The following is a 24,522-nucleotide window of genomic DNA, read 5'->3' on the forward strand; positions in this document are numbered from 1 at the left end:
ATTGCGCGGTTCTGCGATGCTGTACCCAAATAAAAGTGAAGTCCTTTTTTTACCCACAAATAGAGCTTTCTTAGGGTGGTATTTTTATTTTTTGCGCTATAAACAAATAAAGAGCGACAATTCTGAAAAAAATATATATATTTTATTTCACTTTCTGCTATATAACATTCCCAATAAAAAAAAAAAATTGAAATCAAATTTTTTCATCATTTTAGGCCAATTTGTATTCTGCTATATATTTTTTGTAAAACAAATCCCAATAAATGTATTTTGATTGGTTTGCGCACAAGTTATCGAGTCCACAAACTAGGGGAAAGATTTATGTCATTTTTATTTATTTTTTTTACTAGTAATGGCGGTGATAAGTGATTTTTAGCGGGACTGCGTCATTGCGGCGGACAGATCGGACCCCTAACTGACATTTTTGACACTTTTGGGGGGACCAGTGACATTACTACAGTAATCAGTGTTAAAAGTATGCACTGTTACTGTAATAATGACACTGGCAGGGAAGGGGTTCACCCAGGGGCAATCAAAGGGTTAAATGTGAGCCTAGGGGGTATTTTCTAACTATGGAGGGATGGGCTTGTGAAATCAACACAGAAATCTGTGTTTCTAAATAGGAGGAACTCAGGAGCTCTGTTATTGATTCCAGAGAGAACAACGGTCTACTGTGTTTACAACAGTAGACCGCCGTTCTCTCCTCACTGGGAGCGATCGCAGGTGCCCGGCAGCAATCGGGGCCACCTGCCCCGTGGATCCACTTTCCCCCTAGGAGCGGTCCTGTGAACCGCTGTACAGGTACGGTGATTCGCAGGAACCTGCCGACCTGCCGCCATATAACTGAGGCGGCTGGTCGGCAAGTGGTTAACCTGCTTCCGCTTATGAAATCCCATACATTTATTTGGTCAGCTAAACCCTCATGATGCCGGGACTTTGTTTAAATCCTGGGACAGTCCCATGGGATTTGGGATTATTGGCAGTCAGAAGGAGGGGTAGGTGCTGTTCCAGTTAGAGGTGCACACTAATGCTCTTAAAAGAGTGATTCCAATACACTGAAAACAAACCACAAAGTGACTATTACACCCTCAGATCCCTTCCTCTGCAGAGACATATCTGCTTTGGGACAATAATCCAAACACCAGAAGATTGGCAGTGATCATCACTGAAGAAGGTTAATTACACAGATAACCCTTTGCACACAAACAGTAGCTGTTGCCACTTTATAACAGAAACATACCATTGTTTACAGCATTTGCTGTTGCAATTTTGACTTTTACAGAAAATGTCTACATCACTTAATGTCACATGGTATTTGCGCAGCAGTTTTTTAAATGCAATTTTTGGGAAAAAAATAATTTTTTTTAAATTTTAATGCAAAAAAACACAATACATAACCCACTTTTTTTGTAAAATATAAAAGATGATGTCACGCCGGGTAAATAGATACCAAACATGCCACGCTTTAAACTGTTTTTTTTTTTTTACATTTCTAATTAATTTTTTTGTTACACTATAGCTTTACATTTTTTTTAATCACTTTTATTGCTTTCACAAGGAATGGCACGTGACGGGAAATTTTTAGGGAGGGATCTGGGGTCAATAAAACCCCAAATCTCTCCTTTGCACTTGAAAACATTCAAAACGCCAAGATAAGTGTTTTTGAATACTTTCAATCTTCAAAAAAAATGGTGCCTTTGACATCTAGGTAATGGCATGACATCACTTCCGCGTTACCATAGCGGAGACCCGATCAAAGCCAATTCCAGCTTTGTATGGGTCGCCGACTAGCTGAAAAATGTTTGGGTTAATAGCTTGGGTCTCCCAGTGGGACAGTAGAGCCTGAGTCCCCTCCCACTGCTTGTAATAGCAACGGAGTGGCTAATTAGCAGCTCTAGTTGCTATTACAAGAGAGCCGACCATTAGCTCTAAAAAACAGTACGGGGGGGGATGCCTGCAGCCCCAGTACATCCACTTGAAGTCAAATGATGTACCAGGTACGTGATAGGGTGGCAAGTGGTTACATTAATAGTCATGTTCTTCCACTTAAGCCCCGGAGGATTTGGCTGCTAAACGTCCAGGGGGTATTTTGCGATTCGGCACTGCGTGACTTTAACGGACAATTGCGTGGTCGTGCGACGCTGTACCTAAACGAATTTGGGGTCCTTTTTTTCCCACAAACAGAGCTTTCTTTTGGTGGTATTTGATCACCTGTGCGATTTTTTGATCACGCGCTATAAACAAAAAAAAGAGCGTAAATTTTGCAAAAATAGCAATATTTTTCACATTTTTTTATATGAAATTCCCCCCCAAAAAAATGTAAAAATCAAAATTTGTTAACATTTTCGGCCAATTTGTTTTATGCTACCTATGTTTGGTAAAAAAAAATCACAATAAGCGTATTTTGATTGGTTTGCGCAAAAGTTATCGCGTTTACTAACAAAGGGAAAGATTTTTGTCATTTTTGTTGTTTTTTTTAACGCGTAATGGCGGCGATCTGCGATTTTTTTTGCGGTACTGCGACATTGCGGCGGACAGATCGGACCCTTGACTGACATTTTTGACACTTTTGGGGTTACCAGTGACATTACTACAGTAATCAGTGCTATACATATGCACTGTTACTGTAAAAATACACTGGTAGTGAAGGGGTTAACTTTATTTGAGAGGGAGGGGCTGTGTGTGTCCCTAGGGGCGTGCTTTCTACTGTGATTGGCTGTGGCTTCAGCTGTATGCAGAGTGATCAACGGTTCTACATAGTAGAACCGTATGATCATCTCTCATACACAGGGGAGAATGACAGGCAGCTTGTTTACACAAGCCGCCTGACTTTCTCCCTCTCCCCCGCCGATCGCAGAGTGACTGGCGGACATTGGGTCCGCTGGTCACACGCGCTGGGGGGTCCGTGACCACGCGGGAGCGCGCCTCCGGGGGCGCGCGCTCGCTCCCTAGACCCTCACAAGCAAGCGACGTAGACCTACGTCAGTTTGCCTGTGAGGGGCTGACCGCCGACGTAGATAGTCGTGCGGCGGTCGGCAAGTGGTTAAAAGGAAGTGAACTTAAAGATGTAAATTGGTTTAACATTAGGTTAATGTCAATATAAAACATGAATAAAATTTGTTTGTGATGATTTAAAGCCATGCTTCTCAGGACACTGTTAAAACACAACACATCTTGAGGCAAGGTTTCATTGATTTAAAAGAGTAAAAAAAGATGAATATAAATATATATAAAAGCTCTTTTCAGTGGAGTTCTGATTGGTCAGAAACTTGTTTAGCTGTACCCCCCTTTTTGGAGATTACCAGTACAGGAAATGTTCTACAGTACAGGAATTTATCTCCAAATGAACACAAAAATGTAATAAAAAAACTTACAAAGAAAACCTTTCACCGCAAAAAAAATTAAAGGTTTTGCGAAAGTTTCAAATTACTAAATTCAAATATGTATAATCTATTACTACAAAGAATAAAAAAGCAACCAGTAACATTAAAAGTAAAATTAAAAGCACTATGAAATGCAGTCAATTGAATGTCATGTCCAAAGTACTTTTAAAAATCACATTTTATAAAAGCTACAATTAAACCAACTGTAACACATAGATCTGAAATGTGGTTTCGAACAAAAGTGGATGAGGAAATACATTACGTTCCCGGAAAGTCTTCAGGAAAATCTATGAAGCACTGAATGAGAAAAGACTACAGAGAACAGGATAAAAAAGAAATAGGAAAAGTACAAGCATATCCAGACACTTTCACTTACAAAAAGATTAATATATTGAGATGAATGAAGCATGTAGAGAGAATAGGAGAGTCGCAGAGGATAAGCTGGTGAAAAAAACGTTTAAAGGAAAACTAGAAGGCAAAAAGAGTGTTAGGCTCCTTTCACACGAACGATCTGATCAGATCCGCCTGTCAGTTTTTTAGGTGGATCTGGTCGGATCCTCCATGCATTCCTATGGAGCAGCGGATGTCAGTGGAGACATGTCCACTGACACCCGGTGCCATCCGCATCCGATCCTGTCCATGAAATCCGGACGGATGGAAACCCTATTTTCCATCTGTCCAGGGGATCAGATTGGATGGGATTGGATGAGAGCGGACAGGTGGTCCGTTCTCATCTGATTCCCCCATAGAGAGCAGTGGGGCTCTGACACCTCCCTCTCCTCACACAGCTGTCATCTGCCTGCTTTGCAGGGATCAGCGGATCGATCCCTGCTGAGCAGAGAACAGTCTGCACCGCACAGCGGACCGTGTGAAAGGACCCTAAGTATGCTGCAGAAAAGTTACGTAGATGATGTTCATAACTAGCATGGGTTTACCCTGTATTAAATGGTAATTTGTAAATTGAAGGTTGTATATGAAAAGAAAAAAAAAAAGAGATAAACATTATATTAGTTACTATGTACTGTGATAAGAGCCAGTTTACACCAGAATGCAGTGCTGCAAACCCATGTTCCGTGCGCATTTCCAGCACAGCGTTCATAACAATCTGCACTTGCAATATGCAGCACTTACCGACATCCCAAACGCAGGGCACAAATGCAGGTTGTTTGCCTGCATCGGATCACATGGTACAGTAGTACCATGCCATCTGGTTGCTGTGCGTTTTAAAAAGTAGTGCATGCACTACTTTTGGTGCGGCCTGGATCAATTTCAGCCTATTGAAATGAATGGGCTGAAATCGCACTGCACCTAGATTGCATGCGAATCATACAATGAATCCTGTGCGATTCATTGTGTGATGGGCCCTTCTAACAGCTAGAAAGTGTCATTGTTAACACATTATGCCTGTTTTATTTGCCTAGTGTCTGTTATTCTCATACTTGACCAGTATAAGTTTGAGCTACATGTCCATCCAGGTAATTTTGAAAACTAGAGGCAATACATTTGTGGAAAAAGTGGAGCTTTTGCCTAAAGCAACATATCAGATTTCATGGAAAAAACTGTGAACAAAAAAGTCTGTTGACTGCTGGAAATAAAAGCTGCACTTTTTCTATTTGTCATAAATCAGTCCTTCTCAGTGGAAAGACAAGAACATAAATCTGCACATTTATATATACTGTATGCTTCTTCTGTGCACAGTGTAGAGAATATCATTTGACAGTACTCACCTGATAGGGCGGTTTTGTAATTACAATTGTCTAAAAACAACTAAAGACTTTCTTGCATTGTTACTTATTAATTGTGCATAATATCCTTGATGGTGAAGGGGTAAGGACCTGTTCACATTCGTTTTACTGTATAAAAATGCATTTTAAGCTGAAATCCTATTCATTTCTATATGGCTAGTGCACATCTTACTGTGGCTGCTGACTCTCAATTGCGACTGTTACTGACAGCTTGGGTCCCCACTAATGATCAGGAACCAGAGTGGTTTTCAATCCTGTAATTACTTAGTCAGCTATGGCATGCAGGCTGGAGGCTTCACTAAAAAAATAGAAACCTTCAACCTAAAGATTGCATTTGTCAGCCTATAAGTTAAAATAACGACAGACCAGGGATTTCATAAAAAAGCTTCACATGCCCAACCTTAAAAAGATTACTAATCTGCCCACTTTCATGTCATTTTTCTGTGTTATATTGAACTGCAACTTTACTTATGATATTTTGGTATCCTGTGCAGTGTTAATTTCGTCGACTAAAACCGACTAAAACTTTTTCGTCGACTAACACAATTCAGATGACTAACATACGACTAAAACTAAAATGGCATTTTAGTCTTAAGACTAAAATACGACTAAAACTAAAATGGCATTTTAGTCAAAAGACTATAACTAAAACTAAATCGAAATTTGCTGTCAAAAATTAACACTGGTGCATGCTCAAAGCATAAATAATAACATATTCGATTTTTCACTCCAGGACCAGCAGTAGTATATAATGAGTTTGGAAATTGTAGAGAAATGCTTAAATAATGCATTACAAATTACAATTGAACTACACCCATTTGGTTATAGATGACAAAAATGAGTTTTAGTCGACTAAAATGTAGGGCGTTTTAGTCGACTAAAATATTCTGGAGTTTTAGTCGACTAAATATGACTAAAACTAAAACACTTGCAGAAGACTAAAATAGGACTAAAACTAAAATGCCATTTTAGTCCTAAGACTAAGACTAAAACTAAATTGAAATTTGCTGCCAAAATTAAGACTGATCCTGTGTCCTGTCCCCTCCTGTTTAAAGCTAGTTGGTTTAGTGCTAGCTATATGCTACCCACGTGTTCCATGTTCCTGCAGTCAGTGTTAGTTATTTACAGAGTAAGGGCTTAGGAATGTCATTTTTTTTTTTTTTTTTTTTTTACACTTCAAAATACCAGAATAACATCCTCTGTACTGCAAATAGCTGAAGAAAAATTGCATTAGATTCAACTTCTGTTTCTAACTGAAGGGTTAAGCTGCCTGTGGATGGTGCCAAGTAAACAGGTGGCTATACTTACCAAACAGACTGTATCTAAGGAGGTATGTCAATGCATAAAGCAGCATTTGACAAGTACATTGCTTCTTTTAAAATGGTAGTATAAAGGAAAAGTAAAGGTGAGAAAAAAGGACAAGTATGTTTAAAACTCTACCAATTTTTTTTTTTTTGGGCCCCTGCAGCGTTATGCCATGTGACAGTATGCATGACATAGAAGCACAATATGGCAGACGTATCTTTGAAATGGAGCCCTCCAGTGCTGCGTTCCATCTTCACCCGGTCTACCTTCCAGGATCTTTCCCCCTGGCTGTTTAAATCAGTGGTCCTCAACTCCGGTCCTCAGGGCACACTAAAAGGCCAGATTTTAGGTATTACCTTGGGGAGATGCAGACTAGAGTACTGCAATCACTGAGCAGCAAATTATATCACCTGGGATGTATTTCAGTTATCTTGCAAACCTGGCCTGTTAGTGGGCCCTGAAGGCCAGGGTTGAGGACCACTGGTTTAAATGACTGGGCCGTGATGACATCACTATTGCGCATGAGCACAGGAGTCATCATCGTGGCATGGCGCTCTGCATTCAAGGCACACTCAGTGTGCCCTCAATGCAGAGCATCACTGAGCTTGTGCAGTGATGTTGTTGGCTAGAGCCAGTGTGAATATCTCCTAGACATCACAAGTTTAGGGGATATTCACTGTGCCTACAGGCAAAGTTACCTGTAGGTATTAATTGTGAATAGGAGTTTACTACCCCTTTAAGTGTCTGCATTTTTTTCAAAAACATTTTTAATCAATGAATTGGGAATTTTTGGTAAAAAAAAGTCCCAATTTATTATATTAATAATATTTTGGAAATACAATGAGAAATGTGGGTATTTGTAAAAAAAAGAAAGAAAAAAGGCCCCAGAGAGGTACACCATTACAGGTAATATAACTTTTTTCAATCCCCTTTTTCCCTTCATGTTGACAAACAACATAATGTTTCCTACACATCGTAATTAAGGAATTGAAGTTCACCTTGAAATCACCTTACTCTCCTCGTTTTTCATATGAACTCTATCATAGTAATTAAGTGTATTGCATTTTTTATGCATACCGCATGTTTCTACTTTTGTCTTTTAGCAAGTATGGAATTTTTAAGCAATCTTTACAAATGTACTAATTGTTTAACTGCATTTACAAAAGAGTGGAAAAGGAAAGTTTTAGAAGTGTCCACTAATTGAACTGAAGAAAGGAAAGACACTGCTCCTGGTGTATAGTGTGTGGTGATTGCCAGGAGATAGGATATCCAGTAGAGTGCTGGCCCCGGCCCGCCTCCGTGGGAACACTTGTAGGAAAAGAATTAGCCGCACATCCAGGGATTCCAATAGGTTTCAAATACCTTTATTTCCAAAAGTTGCAAATGATGACACCAAAGACACCAGCATGAAGTCTTGTAGACGCGTTTCACACATACATCTTGTGCTTAATCATTACTCCACTAATTGAACACTTATATAATCAATCAAGAACCCTTAGGTGGCACTTAATTGTGTGACATCAGGGGCTTCAGAATGCAGATTCGTTTGAATTAGAAAGTTTCCCCTTACAAAGTATAGTTGCCTTTACATTAAAATAATAATCAATGAGATTCACATCCACTGTATGTAGAGAAATGACTCGGTTATAGGTAATTCTATGGAAGATTTCTCTATTAAACTCAAGGTCTGTTTATGTGATCTTATGGGTAATTTTTCATGACTGCACAGAAAACATTATCTAACTCCGATCTTGGCCAGTGTACAGACAATGTAACTCTCAAGAACACAGCTACAGCCTAAACTGGTTCCAAAGGTAGTTGGGTTTTACCCTAAAGGGACTGTAAAGGATATTTTTTATAACAATATAATATTGTAATAACAAATATCTCTATACTTACCTGCTCTGTGCAATGGAATTACACAGAGTGGATCCGAACCTCCTTTTTTCGGGTCCCCCGTCAGCTCTTCTGGCTCCTCCTCTCTGTCCAGCGCCACCATGGGGGCACTTGTGTGTGCTTGCTTCCACCCCTGCTGCTGTGTCCATTGATACAGGTTTGGCCCCGCCCCCTCTTCACTGGCTTTGATTGATAGCACTGGGAACCAAAGACTCCCAGTGCCCCAGCAAAGCCAGTGAGACACAGAAGTTAGGGGAGAGAGCTGCAGACATGCACAGCACTTGATCGCTTGAGAGCTCAGGTAAGTATAAGGGTGAGGGGCAAAATCAATGCCTAAGCATTTTTTACCCTAATGCAAGGAATGCATTAAAGTAAAAAAATGTTAAGGCTTTAGAGCCACTTTTTTGCATTCTCTGCATTAAAAAAAAAAAAAACCTTCTGTGTCAATAGACTCCCCCAGTGTGGCTCGAGAGCAAGCCCGCCCGAGTGTCCCCATAGCAAGCAGCTTTTTATGAGGGCACTCAGAAGGGGGAAAGAGCCTGGGACACTGGTGGAGAACCCCAAAAGAGGAGGATTGGGTCTGCTTTGTGCAAAACCTTTGCACAGAGCAGGTAAGTATGACATTTTCATTATTTTTCCCTTTAGAATCATATTAACCATTGGATAACTGGAAAGAGAGGGAGCTCTGTAGACACACTATTTTAGGCAATGATTTTTAGTGTGCAGCCAGGTAAGAAATGATTAGCTAGTACATTAGATTCCAACCCCTATATCATTAAAATATGTTAAAATACTTTATGTATTGTTGTCAGTTTCAGATGAAAAATAAACCAACTTTCTGGCTAATGAGCTAACTAAATATAACTTTGTATCTAGTTTAATGAATAGGTGCTGAAATAACCAAATATAATCTTGTAACACTTTTACCTACTTTCCTTGCAGCGGTAGAGCAGCCAAAATGCTAATCCAGCACATGACACTAACTATAAATGTATGTGCCTATCTTCTCAACTATACCACACTGTTTAACAGCGTAGCTAATGTAGGATCAGATGTAAACGCTCCAGACAAGAATCAGCCTTTTTTTATGGTCCAAGTTTCAAAAATTATGCTGATTGAGAAAAAAATGTAAATGTGTGCACATGATGGCAGCTACAATTATTGTAGGTATTCCTTAACAAATCATTAAATATATCTTCAACACTGAAGTTGGATGTAGTTGGCTGCATTTTGAACCGCATAGACAGCCCAAAACCAAGGCATAGTTCACATCATTGCAGTTCAGTTCAGTGTTGATAAAATAAAAAGAAGCATGCTGCATCGCAAATGCAGGTAACACGCTACAAACCAAGCCAAGCCCAAAAACATATATAAAAATGCACTGGAAATGCAGTGCTAAACGCGCTTCAAATGTATGTAAACAACATGCAGTCAAAAACAAGAAGCTATGTGCAGTTTCTGGTGGGAATGGGCCCTTAGCTGTATTTACACCCTTGCGATAAAATCTGAGAACCCCCCCACTATACTGCAGGTTTGTCATGTGTTCCCATTCACATAGCCTAGCTAAATTAAATGGCATTTATTTTTTACCTTTTCAAGTTGATGCTTCTAAGCTTTTATGCATATGTGCAATTTGGCCTGTTTATGTCACATCCCATTCCATCCCATTTTGGGGCGCATGGGAAACACAGTTGCAGTGTCCAGCCTGGCTGCCAGCAGCCTGTCTATGACATACTGAAAACCTATGACAGAATGAAATATGAGGCAGCTGGATGCTGTACTGAGTGGTACATACGTTTGGTGCTACATGCGTTCAGGGGCATGCAGAATTCTGCATTCAAGGTATAATTCCCTTAATGCATATGGTCATAAATTCAAGTGGCACTCAGAACAGTGTCCGGCTGCATCCAGCCACCACATATTTCGAGAGGCCGCTGGCTGTTGGGTAGACATTTTCACCCATGCCTCCCAGGGGTCCAATAATGCTAGACTTTGAAGCACATGGTCCAAACTGTCTGTATGCATAACATTATAGGTAGGACAGATAGACAGCTTCTATTGCTTTGAATAGATGGCAATGTAAATATCAAGGACAAATTCAGGGGCTTTTTTTTTTCAGAGTACATTATCACACAATATACCCCCAAGCTCCCTTGCATTACAAGGAAGGGAGAAAGAAGAAGAATGTATTTATTAGTCCTGGAGTTTTCAGAAAAGAACACGTGAAAAGGTTAGCTTCAATTTTTAACATTTTTTATGCCTTTTTTATGTATTTTTTTTAAAGTAATACTAAAGGCAATTTTTTAAATATTAAATTAACAAATTTTATATACTTACCTGAGATAAGGAGGTTCAGGACCGCTTTGTGCAAAACTATTGCACAGAGCGGCCCTGAACTTTCTCTTCTCAGGTCCCCTGCTGTGATTTTTGCTTCTTCTCTTCTCCTTGTGTCCCATAGCAAGCCGCTTGCTATGGGGGCTCCCCAACTGTGTGTGTCTATAGGGCTGCGCTACATAGAGACACATAGTGGGGCTTGGCTCCATCCCACAGCATCTGAATGACAGCAGCACGAGCCTGCTGCTGCCTGAGTCCCTGTGTGAAGAGGAAGAGAGGGGATAGAAGACAGCAGCCATGCACAGCAATGGATCAATTGAGAACTCAGGTAAGAACTTAGAGATATGGGGGAGGACAGGGAGCCATGAAAAATGTTTTACCTTAATGCAGGGAATACACGATTTGGCTTTAGAACGAATTAAAGCTATGTAAATGGGAACGTGTACACATATACTGTATATATATATATATATACAGTATATATATATATATATATAGCCACAATATGTACAATTTAAAAATAGGTGTAGTGTTAGCTCAATTTGGTGGCAAAAGTGGAAATACACTTTAAATAGCAGCAGCGTATGTATCTAAATTTGCTATTAGCCTTGCCTTGTAGTCCCATGTACACCAGCAGACTGATAAAAGAAAGCCAACTCTAAGAGTCGGCTAGGCTCTGTTGCAGCGCACATGTGTGGACACTGAATATGTTCAAAGAAAGAGTGCTGGAGGAGGACCTCATTAGTGTGCTGCTGCTTTTACATTGTCCAATCAGCAGACTGGAAAAGTGTTTTGCCTGTGCTAATCCCGCAATTGAGGACTTGGCTATGTGGTCTTGCAGGAATGCTTGGGTCACAAAACTGGTTGCACATAATTACAAATCATTCAGCAGATAAAACTGCTTTCACATAGTTTTAAATTCTTTGAATATAGACAAGCTTCAAAGTGTTACTAAACCCACAACCTGTAAAATCCTTCTGTATATACAGTAAAGCATGGTTGTTATACTCACTGTGGAACCTAAAGGGGTTACATAGTTACATAGTAGGTGAGGTTGAATAAAGACAATAGTCCATCCAGTTCAACCTGTGTTGGTGTGAATCATTTCCCATACCCCTGAATGTTAATATTCTTGAGATGTATGTCCAAGAGTCTTTTAAAAGTATCCATACTCCCCGCATTTACTACCATTTCTGGCAGAGAATTTCACAGTCTTGAAGCCCTTACTGTAAAGAACCCCCTGCGTAGCCTGTGGTTAAAACGCTTCTCCTCTAATCGCATTGTATGGCCTCGTGTCCTCATGCATTCCTTGCGACTGAATATTTTTTTTCCTATTCTCTGATCACTGTTGAGGTATTTGTAAATTGCTATCATATCCCCTCTCAGGCATCTCTTCTCCAGGGAGAATAAATCAAGCACCTCCAAATGCTCTGCATTGTGTAAAAAAGCTGCTTGATCTTGTACGCACAGATCCTCTTCTTCTACTGACTCCAGAACATGTCTGGATAAGACAGAACCTTTGGAGTCAGGCTACACATTCTCAGTTTGGTGTGTATTGCTAGAGAGTTTTTTTTTTTTTGAGAGAGTGCATGTGATCAGCACAGGGCCAATCAGCGCTGTCCAGACAGGGGGCCAGGGGTCCTGGATCCTGATAAGACAGCTCAGTGCAGAATGAAAACTCCTCCTACAAGCTTAAATCAGGAACTGACAGAAGTCACAAGACTGTTTCATAATGCTGATGAGAAAAGGTATTTAGCAGTTTATATTTACTAAAATAATTGCATTTCCATGTTCTGTGTACTGTGGGAGACCAGATATAGTGAATGCAGGGTCCTGGGTTTAGTAACACTTTAATGCATTCCATGACTCATTCTCATCTTAGCAAAAGCAATCATCAGTGGTCATTTAAAAAGCCCACTAGCGCCATATCCCTATGTAATTATTTACTCACATTTTAGTGCTGTGTTTGCAGAATAATTGCTTCTAAATGTGTCTGTGTAAGAAATCACTTTCACATAGAAGAACAAAAAAAATGAATATACTGGCTTAAAAGAACAATATCTCCTACTCGCTTCTCTCGTACAATTATTAGCATTAGAAAGAAAAGGACTTGCAGAAATCAAATGCTGCTGAGTAGCAATAAAATAACTCAATTTAATAACAGAATCCACTGGTTCTCAAAGCCTGCAATCTTGCTTTCAGAAACACTTTTAGAGGCAGAAAATAAAGATACAGAAAATGTTAAATTGCTTTTTTTGCAAAGGAATTAGGTGTTTGGTCTTCCTTAGCCTTGCCATTTTGAAGTCTATTTTTCAAAGTGAGTACTGAACATTCTTTAATGTAACGAATGTCAACCTGCACATTAAAAGTAAAGGGGAAGCATTAGGGAAAGGTCTATTTTCATACACAAGACCAGATTGGGATCTCACCGTTTCCTTTAGTATGTTTAAAGAGTTCTTCAGGCTGTCCGCAGTGTGCTGTCTTGCTGAATTAAGGAGGAGGTCTGTATGGCTTGATATAAGAGGTTGCAGGTGATTGATGTTGCTTAAAATTTCTTTTGCCTTTGCCGTATTTTCAGGTGAATAGTAAATACACTGGTACCCGGTACTGGAAAACAGAAATGCAAATTTCTTTTAGCAGACTGCAGAGAAAAATTATCAGATACTTCAGCAACAAAAAAAAAATAATAATCCATATAAAGAAGATTGAGTAAAGTTATTTCCTGTACTCAGGCATATGCTGGGATATTTATCTGTGAGAGGATTAACGTCCAATCGTTTTTACAAAGTAACAGAATAGGGAACCACAAATGAAAGCAAACAGTACTGATTAGTTTATTTCCTATCTCAGCTTTATAAAGAGAACAAATTACACATTGATATGTAAGCACCGTCTAAATTTTATAAAGCTTATCTTGTTGATTGGAAGCGTCAAGAAAAAGAATTGCAAACTTTTAATTCCAACTCATTTGAATGCTAACAATGTTGCTTTAGATTAAAATGAAGAGGGACTCTAAAATTAGCATGTTTCTTTTTTTTCTGTTTTTCGGGGTTCAGTGTTCGGGGGATTTTCCTATAAATTCTGAAAAAAATCTCTAAGATCTCTAAGATAGAAAGTAAAGGAAAAATCGACCTCGAATAGGGACACTGACCAAGCAAGAGCAGAGGTTCTATTCTTCACTTCAAAACTGACAGTCCTGCAGGCCTTTCCCATTCTTGTTGGCCAGTAGATCGAGTGTTTCTAAAAACTACTAAAGGAATTAAAAGTCCCTCAAACCAAATCTATGTATAGTATTGTGACGAGACCCTTGCTCGCTCGCTTCCGCTCTTCCGACACTCCTCTGCTTCTAGTGAGTCAGCTTGCAGATCGCAACGTCTGATGGTTCGGTCAACCAAGGCTCTGGGATCCGAACTACAGCTATGTGCCGTTCAGAATCCATTAGAACACACACCAGGCAGGCTGTATGTAAGTTCAAACAGGAAGACAATTTATTGGAAGAACACAGCACACTTTTATACAGAATTTGGAACATCCTGCCCCCAACAACCGCCCTCCCATTGGTCAATTGCAAAGTACCTGCAGTTCCCCTTCAGGTCCTCTCCAGCCATGAAAATGAGGACTTGAAAATGAGTCAGCAGGGATTGGTCCAGCTTGGATAGCTTGACCAGAACAATGGTTCCCTAACGAGCCCCCAATACACATTACTCTGAGTGTCAATACATCCCCTAGCAGACAACAGGTGAGTTCATTAGCACACCCGACAATAGGTGAATGGAAAGCCAACTCAGACAAAAGCAACATTGCCAGACAGTCCGTCTCCTAATTGAACTTCCTGGAATGACCATATTAGGAGTTGTACTTCCTGGCCAGAGACCTCATGGCAAATGGGAGCAAATGACCTTGCTGACAAATATGGTGAACACCATCACAAGTATAGTAAAGCCTTCTTAAAGAGGAACTAAACCGTGCTCTGCAACTTGTACCTATAGGTAAGCCTATATTAAGGTTTACCTATAGGTACTGTAAATATCTCCTAAACATGTACCGTTTAGGAGATATTTACTTTGCATGCAGCCAGTGACATCACTGGCGCATGCGCTGTGAAGGAACGGCCGCTCGTGCCATTCCTTCAGAGCCCCGTGCTGTGACTGTCGGCTACCGCGTACATGCGCGAGAGTGACATCGCGGCTCCAGCCAGTCAGATGGCCGGATGCCGCAAACCTGGAAGAAGGGCGACATAACATGTCACCCATGAGAGAGGTGAGCGGTCGGCACTTCGGGGCTTTGTTCTAAGGTAAGTATTTCATAATGAGCTAGTATGCAATGCATACTAGCTCATTATGTGTTTGTCTTACAGGTGTTCGTTTTTGTTTTTTTTTTAATTCTGAGGTTTACAACCTCTAATACAGAAGATATTAGTGTCTCACTCCATAACAAATCCAAAAAATAAAAGGTTTATCCTCATTCCAGGCTTTAGTGTGCTTCAATTCAATTGAAACACTTTTTTTAATCCTTTCTCACCATACCCTGTATAGTTATACTCTGTTGTTGGGTGCTAAGTCCTATTCTTTAGAAGCCATGGTTTCCATACACTGCAATGATGATGGCCTGAAAAAGCTGTATGCACTTTGGAATAAATGGCTCTATAATATTAGGCTATATTTTCATTATACACTAACAGTTCTGAATGTGCATCCGGCTGATGGAACAAAGAAATGAATTGCATGGCTTCACTCACTGTCCTTCAAGAAGAATAATCCTCTTATTTTTGGAATCTGTGTTAGAATGAGACATGTGAATACTTTTTACTGTGCTATACGTTGATTCGGGTGAAGGGCTTTTTGATGCTTTTAGGCCCTTCTCTTGATAACCTGAATGATTATACTGTTTTATTATAAGGAATAGTACACCCCTGTTGTAAATTATAAAGATATCTGTATTCACCTCAGACCTTTAAAGATTTACAAAGTTAAGACACTCATATGGTTTAAGCACAACAAAACTTTCATTGTAAATCAGCTAAATACATTATATGTGCATTAACACAAATGTTGTTCAAACCCTTAGTTTTCTTTAACAATCTGCCACAGCTTGAGTAGCATTGCCTGTCCCTTCTGTAAAAGCTATGTGAAAGCAGTGGTTTCTCTAAAATGGTACGACAAGCTCCTTGCTAAGTCAGACATTATTGCATACGATGATGATACTATTTTGTACTCGGTGAGAATAGCTTTTAGCTTTTCAGCAACAAAACGTCATTTCTGGAGAGTTCAATCTTCTAACTATAAATGCATCTTAAATCTGGAATGCACTCATGAGAAATGAATATTTTTATCTGCTGTTCAGTGTATCATTAGAACGCAATTTATGAGCCACCATATTGATTATAGCAAGTGTTTTTAAAGATGTCCGCAAAGTGCATACACCACAGAGAACATTGCACTGCAGTACTAGGGTACAAAAGCAGGCCTGTTATATATAGCACCCTGCTATGTCTAATAGACAATAACCAAATTGGAATTCACTCAGTAAGTTTAGGATACATGTACACTATTGTCCTATTCTATTAAACCAAGGAGGTTTTGAAGCAAAGCAGCCAATCAAAGCTTAGAAAAATCCAGACACCAGTCCTTCTTGGCAAGGCTGGATTTTTCTTGGCTGGAGCTTGTAGGCACACACCTTCTGTTACCCAACAACAACAATCCTCTGCTATGATATCCTTTTTTACACAAATGATTTCCACACTTTACTGGTTGTAGACTTTGCTTAGAGTAATGTGATGATATATAAATATTCTGATATGAAGTGACTGTATTTCTACGGATAGTGGGGAAAAAAAAAAAAAAAACTTGCTTGATGACTATAGAGGGAAAATCCTCTCTTCTTTGCCTGCCTAGATCCATTTGCCTTACTGTCCCTAATGGGGAATCCAGACCTGCCTTCTGTAATTATCCAGAGCTGGCAAATGGTCCACTTAGGCCTGCTACATTTAAAAACCTTAGTGTTTTTAAGATACATATATATCTTTTTACAGGGGTCAAGTCCTGGGGAAAAAAGTGTGGAAACTCACCCAAGATCCCCCCCACCTCAAAAATAAAAAAAGTGTGTGTGTGTGTATATAAATATATATATACACCTTTTGAGGAGCGAGGGCCACTTTAGCGACTTAGTAACCAGCCACGGGCCACAATGAACAAAGCGGGCAGATGACAGGTCCATGCCCATTCAGCATATGCAGAGCAGACATGGACACACCCGCTCTACTCTATGGACCCTCCGTTCTGATCTGCCCAGACAGAAGGGGACAGATCCCCTTCTGTTTTTTTAAGTGGATCAGATAGGTGGGTGTAAATGGACACAAGTCCATTTACATCTGCCACTCTATAGAGGTGAATAGAGGGTCCAAATAGGTCCACCTGAGAAACAAACAGGTGGACCTGATCGGACCAATCGTGTAATAGGGGCCCAAGGCTGCTTCCAAACAGATGCTGGTGGCTGCTGCTGGCTGTCCTCCAGTGCTGGTACTGCTGGTGGGTACTGCTGACTGGTACTGCTGGCTGGTACTGCTGGTGGGTACTGTTGACTGGTACTGCTGGCTGATACTGCAGGTGGGGGAACTGCTGGCTGGTACTTCTGGTGGGTACTGCTGGCTGGTGCTTCTGGTGGTTACTGCTGGTAGGTATTGCTGGCTGGTATTGCTGGTGGGTACTACTGTTTGGTACTGTTGGCAGGTACTGTTGGTGGGTACTGCTGGTGGGTACTGATGGCTGGTATTGCTGGTGGGTACTGATGTTGGGTACTTCTAGCTTGTATTGCAGGCGGGTACTGCTGGTTTGTTCCTGACCATCAGTATGACAGGAGCCACACTGGAGGAAGCATGTGTCTGCAATAGAGAAAAGAGCAGCTGCTTCCTTTATCGCTCCTGTGCCCTGTCATAGGCGGAATACATTTGGAATCACTCTGCCTGTGACAGCAGCTGGCGCTATACAGGAAACATTGGCTCCGCTTCCTCTAGTGCCGGCTCAGTTCCTTCACACTAATGCTTGGGGCTGGTGGGTCGGGAAAACGCAATCTGGGCTAACAGACCCGCCATCCCAGAGCAGAAGGTGGCGCCAGGATTCTGTTGGGGGGGGCACCATGACGCGGCTGCTAATGGAAATGGCGTTTCTGCTGTGAAAAAAGTACAGGATTCGAGCCCTGTCATTTTAGTTAAAATGTATTCCACTGGTGTTTGTGAAAATACAGAGGTTTATGTTACAAAGCAGAGAGTGAATGTATACATGAATGATCACATATCTGTAATTGCAGACTGGAATAGATACTATACTTAGTGATGACACTTGTTTTTCCCTATGCCTATAAGGCAGATGTCTGAAAATGCCAGGAATTGTGATTTGAATTGTTACTCCACTGACATCCGCTGCCCCAAAGGGATGCATGGGGCATCCGTTCAGGTCCGTCTGAAAAACTGACAGGCGGATATGAATGGATCGTTCCTGTAAAAGGACCCATATTCTAACCACTCTGGCTTTCCAACCAGAGCTAGGCTTTAACCACTTGCCTACTGGGCACTTATACCCCCTTCCTGCCCAGGCCAATTTTCAGCTTTCAGCACTCTCACACTTTGAATGACAATTGCGCGGTCATGCTACACTGTACCCATATAAAATTTTTATCATTTTTTTCACACAAATAGAGCTTTCTTTTGGGGGTATTTAATCACCTCTGGGTTTTTATTTCTTACAAAAAAAAAGAAAAAAAGACAGTAAATTTTGAAAATAAATACATTTTTCTCCTGCACTGATGGGCACTGATGACTTGGCACTTATGGGCATTGATGAGGTGGCACTTATGGGCACTGATGAGGAGGTACTAATATGCCGCACTGATGAGCACTGATAGGCGGCACTGATGAGCACTGAGATGTGGCACTGCTGGGCACTGAGAGGCGGCACTGATGGGCGGCACTGATGGGCACTGAGAGGCGGCACTGATGGGCACTGAGAGGTGGCACTGATGGGCACTGATGGGTGGCACTGATGGATACTGACGGGTGGCACTGATGGGCAACACCATCAGTGCCCACACTCAGTACCCAAGGTGCTGCTAGTCAGTGCCCATCAGTGCCTAGATGAGCAGGCACTGATGGGCACTGACTGGCAGCACTATAGGCACTGACTGTGGGCACTGATGGCGGGCACTGTGGGCAGTTGTGGCATTTTTTCCCCCTCTTCTGTAATGAGGGCACTGGTGATCAGTGCCCTGATTACATTCCTTTGTGTCCCCTTACCGGTGACCTGCTCTCCTCTTCCTCACACTGCAGTCTCCATGTGAGGAAGAGAGCTGGTGATGAGAGATGATCTCATATGTTTACATATGAGATCATCTCACATTGCACGGTCCGATCACGTGGTAAATGGCCACTGTGATTGGCCATTCACCACGACCTGTGATTGGCTGTGTCCAAGGGACACGGCCGACACAGATTTTCCCTGACGCGCGCTTGCAGGAGCGCCCAGGGAGCCTGTTACTGGGAGGCCGTATAAAGACAGCCTCCCAGAAATTAGAGCCCCCACTGTAGCCGTCTTTTTCGGCTATAGCGCGGGCCGGAAGTAGTTAAAGAATGAATACTTAGGCTCCATTCACACCTGAGAATATCGTTTTCAGGCGTTTTTTTGGGCTTTTTTCCAGGCATTTTTTTGGGGCTTTTTACAGGTGTTTTTTGCAGGTGTTTGGAGGCAGGCATTGACATCTAACAAAAACGCTTGTAATCAGCCAAAAAAGAAGCTTGTGTACTTTGAGCTTCAGGCGTTTTGCTTCAGGAGACAAAACGCTCACATTAGAACAGGGGCTATTGAAATTAATGGGATTTTGCTTGTTGGGCGCTTTGAGACTTTTGAGAGGAGCGTTTCATGAGCTGAAATACGCTCAGGTGTGAACAGGGCCTTAAGATTTTAACACTTAGGCTCCATTCACAACTGAGCGTTATCGTCTTCAGGTTTTTTTTTGGGCTTTTTACAGGCGTTTTTTCTGGATTTTTTCAGGCGTTTTTTGCAGGTGTTTCGAAGAAGGCATTGACATCTAACAAAAACATTTGTACTCAGCCAAAAATAAAAGCTCATGTACCTTTTGAGCTTCAGGCGTTTTTTAGTAGACAAAACGCTCAGCTATGAACAGGAACCATTGAAATGAATGGGATTTTGCTTGTTGGGCATTTTGAGACTTCAGAGATGAGCGTTTTACGAGCTGAAGTACTCTCAGGTGTGAACAGGGCCTTATAGTAGGATATGCAAAAACCACCACAAGAAAAGTGTTTCATATTTAATTTGTCTTACTATAGGACCAGGCTTTTTTTAGATATAACACTGGAGTATAAATTCACTCTGCTTCGTTGTAATAGTTGAACACACAGCTTTTACTGTATTTTGAATCCTCAGCCATGCCCCCACCTCTTTTATGGTATTCAAGTTACTTGTGTTCTGCTAAAGAGTGCTATGATCAGAGAGGAAAAACTATAAGAAAACCCAAGAATGTACTATTCATGTACGTATAAAGACAGGCGTCCCAATACTTTGGACAATATAGTGTGTGTGTATATATACAGCAATTACACATACCTTAGCTTATATTTCAAAGTTATGTGCAAAATGATCAAAGCAATAATAAATATGATCTCTTAACTGATCTAATAAAAAAGAAAAAAAAAAAAAAGAAAATATGATCATTGCTACGGATTACTGCACCATTACATTTGCACTAAATAGGTAAATTGTGTAACATGCAATCTGTCACGGAGCTTATGGGTCTCAAAACAGAAGGCCATGCTGCTGAGAAATAAACTGCAGGTGCAAGTTACATAAAGCCTGTTAAAGGGAATCTGTCATTCAAATAAATGCATAAAACAGGAGTCCCAGTCTGTGGTGGCCCACTCTAATCCTACTATTTCTGCAGAAACTTTTTTTTTCTTTTGTAAAGCTGAACTTCATCTCTACCCTGAAATGAATGGTTACTGCTATCATTAGTGCCTCCTTTAGGTATGCATCATAAAATGTCCCTTTTTAAAATAAATGCTATAAAAACACAGGTACTGACACCTTAACTACTGGGCTCCCAGCAACTAAAGCTGACCATACATGGGTCAGTTTTTTTCACTCAACCACCGAGTTGAACAAAAAACGGACCCGATTCCCCCATCCACAAATTCTATGTGGATGCAGGATTCCTGCCCCCTGTGTCATTGTATTTAGACAGCGAGGAGTCTCTCCCTGCCCTCAGAATACACAGATCAGCACTGCAGTCTATTGCCTGTGGTGCAGATCGAGCAATAATATAATAATATACTGGCAGGGTCGTTAAACAGAAGTCAATTGGTAGATTTATTTCTGTTCAACTACAGTGGCCACACATGAACCGGCCCTACTGAACCAGCTGAATTCCGATCCATGTATGGCCAGCTTAATAGTCCAGGTCTTTGAACAACACCTTAATGAAGGCTCAGCAAGGGTCAGCAGCTAGTCCCTTCCACCCAGTCCTATAGCTCTCCTGCCCCCCCTTAATCTTTATCATATGCATATCATACATCACTCACGTTGGGGTGTATTGTAGGATATGCATATTGTCCTATACATATATATGAATAAATACATATACTGTGTATATATATATCTATATATATTTATATATATATATATATATATATATATATATATATATATATATGTATACACACACACACATATACATACACACACACACACACACTATATTGTCCAAAGTATTGGGACACCTGCATTTATACGCACATAAACTTTAATTGCATCACAGTCTTAGTCCGTAGGGTTCAATATTGAGTTGGACCACTCCTTGCAGCTAAAACAGCTTCAACTCTTCTGGGAAGGCTGTCCACAAGGTTTAGGAGTGTGTCTATGGAGAAGTTTAACCAATCTTCCAGAAGCGCATTTGTGAGGTCAGGCACTGATGTTGGAAGTGAAGACATGGCTTGCAGTCTCCGCTCAAATTCATCCCAAAGGTGTTCTATCGGGTTGAAGTCAGGACTCTGTGCAGGCCAGTCAAGTTCCTCCACCCCAAACTTGCTCATCCATGTCTTTATAGACCTTGCTTTGTACACTGTTCCAAATCATTTGGAGGAGGGAGGATTATGGTGTCGGGTTGTTTTTCAGGGATTGGGCTTGGCCCCTTAGTTCCAGTAAAGGGAATCCTTAAGGTGTCAGCATATCAAGACATTTTGGACAATTTTATGCTCGCTCCCAACTGTGTTTGAACAGTTTGGGGTTGGCCCTTCCTGTTCCAACATGACTGCGCACCAGTGCACAAAGCAAGGTCCATGAAGACTTGGGTGGAGTGTCCAGTGCTTGCTAGGATCTGACAGAACAACCGGATTCTCTGAAGGCTTCTGATTCTCATTTTTAAATACTCTGTTGGACTTTGTCAACTGACATTGGGATCCAATAAATAATACACTCTCTGCAAAAGAACCTGAGGTTGCTGATTAAAAATTATTTTGGACATTTGTTTGCAGGAGTTTGCGTTTTACATATGTCTGCACACTCTGGTTTCCACAATACTAATAAGTATAAAAATTGTTAGCTATTATTATTTACATGTACAACAGATAGTGCCATTAGTGGAAAGATTCTGCGTGCTGAAATAACTGTTGTCAAAAGTTCTATTTGAAAAAAGTACCGTAATACACAAATTTTCAGAAGCTGAAGACTGGATATTTTAAAGTGGTTGTAAACCCCATTCATTAATTTTAAACTAAGCACAAATATCTGCAGTGCTTACTTATCTCTCCCCAAAGCTCTAAGTGTCGTTTCTCTCTGGTGCTTCATTCCTCTGCTATGAGCATGAGTCACTTCTGACAAGTTCTCAGACACATGAGATAACATGAGAAAAAAACATGGAAGAATTTGTATCCGGGAGGGAGCATAGAGGGAGATTAGCACTGAGCTTTTCTATTCAGAATATAGCTCTGCATATTGCTTCATTCCTCTGACTATGTGGTGTGGAGGGGGGGGGGGGAGGGAGTCCCTTTCCTCCAATTAGCTCTCACATAGTGTAAGTGCAGTCTTCCCGCCCTCTTCACTGTACACTCTTCACTGTACTGAGACAGATGAAGAAAGATTTTTGAACACGATCTTCACTTTTGAAAGGGTGTAGAAATAGGAAGACAGTAGATATATAAAACGCATGCAGGAGGATGTGTTTTAGCTCTGTGTATCATCTGAGGATATTCACTTCCCTGGGTATATGTGAGGGTTTACAATCACTTTAACTGCGCTTCCTGCGTTTTGGTTTAGAGACTGAGAAAGCCAGGCAACTAGCATTTTCCAAACAAGATAACCAACAGCTGTTATTTTCTCAATTCCAGTTTCCTATAACTTGCTGTAATTCCAATGTATTTCCATATTTTTAGAAGTAATTTGCAGTGTAGCAATGAAAAACTCAAATTGTAATTGTCTCCAGCAGTGTCTACTTAATGCAAAATAATGAGATCTGCTCTAAATAAATGAGAATCCCAAAATGTTCAAACTCTTTGCGGCTGTTTCATAAGTCAGACATCAATGAATTTCTCATTAGATTACTGTAGACTATAACAAGAGCATTTAACAAGATAAAAAGCAGACACTAAAAGACTAGTAAATTAAAGAAGAACAATCAGGACAAAAAACTCATTTTTATCTTAAGCTGTATAAGTGTCTGTATACTAAAGAATAAATAGCTCTGAACATTGAAGGGGAAGTGTCTAATGGTGGGAAACGGTTAACAGCTGGATAGAAATGCTAGCTTGCCGACTGGAACCCAAAGGACCAGAACATTGTCAGAGTCAGGCTTTATCTCCTGCTAAGGGACCCAAGATGTATTAAAAGTTATTTTTAAAGCAGACCTTCGCCTACAAATGACCCAAGCTTAATTTTTAAGCCTCTCAGCTCACTACCAGAAAACCAAAGGGCCATTTAGACAATGCCCTGCATTAATGCACTTTGCTGTCACACCTTAAGGGGCGCAGCACTAAGACAGTTCATTCATTTTAATCTTTTTAGGTGTAGCACCCTTGTCCTAAACATTAGATTTTCCTCCTAAGGCTGGCCATACATTATAAGTAGGGATGCACTGAAATGAAATTCTTGGCCGAAGCCGAATAATAATGAAATGCTTGGCCGAAGGCCGAATACCGAACGCGGTGTTTCGCATTTTTTCCATTTATTTTGCCAATTTTTAGGGGGCACGCTGATGGGCACATTTTATGTTAGGGGGCACGCTGATGGGCACATTTTATGTTAGGGGGCAATCGGATGGGCAAAACAAAACATTTAAATCAGCGTTGCTCTTAACATAAAATATGCCCATTAGCGTGCCCCTTAAAATAAAATATGCCCATCAGAGTGCCCCTTAACAAAAAATATGCTCATCAGAGTGCCCCTTAACATAAAATATGCTCATCAGCATGTCCCTTAGCATAAAATAAGGGGCACGCTGATGGCCACATTTTATGTCAAGGGAGCACTCTGTTGGGCACATTTTTTTTCTTTTTTTTTTTTTTTAAGGGGCACTTTATAGGGCACTCTAATGTAATGAGCATGGCAAGTGGCAACAACATATGGCAGTCTGCACACTAATGCTTGTGCAGCTGCCAGCTACCGTATTCTCCCCCAAATGTGCTCAGCTCCACATCACATACCTGAACTGCAGCCAGAGCCAAAAGCCGTGAACAGGGGGGCGGGGCGTGGACCTAGTGTGAAGGAGCCGCAGTCAGGAGCAGGGGGCGGGACGCGCGCGTGACGTCACACCCCCTACTCGCGGCCGGACAGGACACCGGCGGCGTGTGAGAAGGGAGCCGC

The 24,522-nt window shown here is 41.0% G+C and overlaps 1 protein-coding gene across 4 annotated transcripts in view; it reads right to left on the reverse strand.

Moving 5' to 3' along the window:
* The window catches only part of INPP4B (inositol polyphosphate-4-phosphatase type II B), a 944,562-nt gene that overhangs the window by 146,034 nt on the left and 774,006 nt on the right, over window positions 1-24,522 (reverse strand). For all 4 annotated transcript variants that reach the window (XM_082244155.1, XM_082244154.1, XM_082244153.1 and 1 more), the window contains one exon: window positions 13,093-13,270. In XM_082244155.1, coding sequence (XP_082100281.1) covers window positions 13,093-13,270 — 178 coding nt within the window. The remainder of the gene's footprint in view (window positions 1-13,092; window positions 13,271-24,522) is intronic.

Source organism: Pelophylax lessonae, assembly GCF_965119305.1.
Source record: "Pelophylax lessonae genome assembly, chromosome: 1".
Classification (NCBI taxonomy): Eukaryota; Metazoa; Chordata; class Amphibia; order Anura; family Ranidae; genus Pelophylax; species Pelophylax lessonae.